Source organism: Lynx rufus, unplaced genomic scaffold, assembly GCF_022079265.1.
Source record: "Lynx rufus isolate CCGP_SWC_20201006 ecotype Redwood Valley unplaced genomic scaffold, mLynRuf1.p SCAF_9, whole genome shotgun sequence".
NCBI lineage: Eukaryota > Metazoa > Chordata > Mammalia > Carnivora > Felidae > Lynx > Lynx rufus.
In genome coordinates, this window is record NW_025814897.1 from 64,954,609 (window position 1) to 64,956,848 (window position 2,240).

The 2,240-nt window shown below is 37.9% G+C and overlaps 1 protein-coding gene across 1 annotated transcript; it reads right to left on the reverse strand.

Annotated features, from left to right (window-relative positions):
- Positions 1–902: 902 nt before the first annotated feature.
- Positions 903–1,847, reverse strand: LOC124506467 (olfactory receptor 10A3). The gene has a single exon (XM_047072537.1). It carries the CDS (start codon positions 1,845–1,847, stop codon positions 903–905), a length of 945 nt encoding a protein of 314 aa, XP_046928493.1.
- Between the last annotated feature and the right edge of the window lie 393 nt (positions 1,848–2,240).

A 2,240-nucleotide genomic window follows, 5' to 3' on the forward strand; every position in this document is an offset into this window, starting at 1 on the left:
AGAAATTGTTCTGGGGAAGATCAAACAGTTAGTGATTTGACTCACAACCATAGAAAATATGCCAAATAGTTTATCATTTAGTTTCCCACAATAAAAGAAATGAATCATCCTATGTCTATAAACAAAGTGTCTGGGGCACTTTGGGCCAACCAAAGGAAATTTAACAAAAGTCTCTAAAAACAGTAGTCTGTAAGTGAAAAAAGAGACTCAAGTATCAAGTGAGACTTTAGGGAAGTTTCTCGTGTAGTTCTTTGCTCCCCACCATTGGGTGAATATCTAGAAATATACCAAGGGAAATCCTGTTTTGAACAATAATCTGTGTGAGTCCATGACGTGGAACCAGTTTGATCACCCCAAAATAAATGTATCTTTTCTTACTCATTCACAGAACAGGTTTTCACTCCAGGAATAAAAATCTCATCTAGTCAGTTTCGTGAAGCCCTACAGTGCTTAGTGCAACAGAGTGGGCCTTCAGGTCAGTCTGAAAAGTTACAATGACTTTGAAAAGTACTTCTGCTTTTAATAGCTAGTAAAACTTATAAGCACACATGCTCTTTATTACATCAGACCCACTTTGAAGAATCTGTCAGAAATAAAATATCAGTATGATTATATGGATGTATGGAACGAGATGTTTATTGAAGTTTTGTCTTAATGACAACAATCCGGTAATGACCTAGATGATCGTAACAGAGGAACAGATTAACTGTTGTATTATATATTATATTAAAAAATGAATGACAATAATACACTACCAATATAGGGATCCCTAATATATTATTGACCTTGGAAAAATAACAAATTAAGCATGTTAATACTGAGGTATATAGAATGGCCATTTATTATATTTAAACAGAGTTTAGTCGAGCAGCGGCCAAACAGCACATAGCTTCTCAACACAATCAGAATATGTGTGAATCCACCTTTCTTTGCCACAATTTCATCAAAGCTCTTTTCATCTCACTGTTTCTCAAGCTGTAGATCAGTGGATTCAACAGAGGTGTAAGAAGTGAGTAAGACAATGACATCACCTTCTTGGTTTCTGGGGAGTAGCCAGATTTGGGTTGGATATAAGTCATATTGGCTGTGCCATAGAAGAGGGTCACAGACGTGAGATGGGAGGCACAGGTGGAAAAGGCCTTTTGCCTCCCGGTGGCCGATGGCATCTTCAGGATGGCAAAGAGAATCCGAATATAAGACAAGAGAATCAATACAAAGGGGACCATGACAATCAAAATGGTGCCAGTGAATGCATAGATTTCAAAGAGAAAGGTGTCTGCGCATGCAAGTTCTAGCACAGGGGGAGTCTCACAGAAGAGATGATTGATTTCATTGGGGCCACAGAAAGGAAAACTGAAAACCCATGTGGTCTGTACGGTAGCCACCATGATCCCTGAGACCCATGAGAACATTACTAATTTCATGAAAACCCTTTTGTTCATAATCATTGGGTAGCTCAGGGGATGGCAGATTGCAGCAAATCGGTCATAAGCCATCGCCCCCAGGAGAAAACATTCAGTCCCACCAAAAAAAAGAATAAAATACATCTGTGCAAAACATTCTGCAAAAGTAATTAACGTTTTTTCAGTGGAGAGGACCACCAGCATTTCAGGCATAATGACTGCACTGAAACTCACATCCACCACAGACAGGTTCTGCAGGAACAGGTACATGGGAACGTGGAGGCTCTGTTCCAGGGAGATGATGACTATAATGATGGCATTTCCCATCAGAGTCCCAAGGTAAACAACCAAGAAAACCCCAAAGAGCTGCTCTTGGAGTTCAGGAAAGTTAGAAAAGCCCAAGAGGATGAATTCAACCACAGAGCTTTGATTTTGCCTTTTCATTTCAGTGGTGGAGAGTATATTATTTTTGCGGACGTATGTATATAAATTATGAAGTCACGGTCCAAAAGCTGAGAGTTTTAGTCTGAAATTATTGGCAGAAGATGTAATCGTGAGTTCATTTTGACAGATCTTCAAGTTGGCAAATCTTGAGAATAGCCAATATATTAGAATAGTGAATCTTTCAAATACAAATGAAATGAGGAATTTTGTCTCAGAAATATTCCTTTCAGTTTATGAAAAACAAGTGTTCTCTGGCAGCTTTTTTGTTAGGTTGAAAATAAATCCCATTCTTAAAACATGTAATCCATTGTCCATGATATTCATGTATGCATTTCTGTTCTTTCCAATTGTATATTTACATGTGATTTTTCCAATAAAGTGTTTGAAATAAAT

Bases quoted from the DNA above. Each gene is read 5' to 3' on its own strand.
- LOC124506467 (XM_047072537.1), bottom strand. From the start codon at position 1,847: ATGAAAAGGCAAAATCAAAGCTCTGTGGTTGAATTCATCCTCTTGGGC.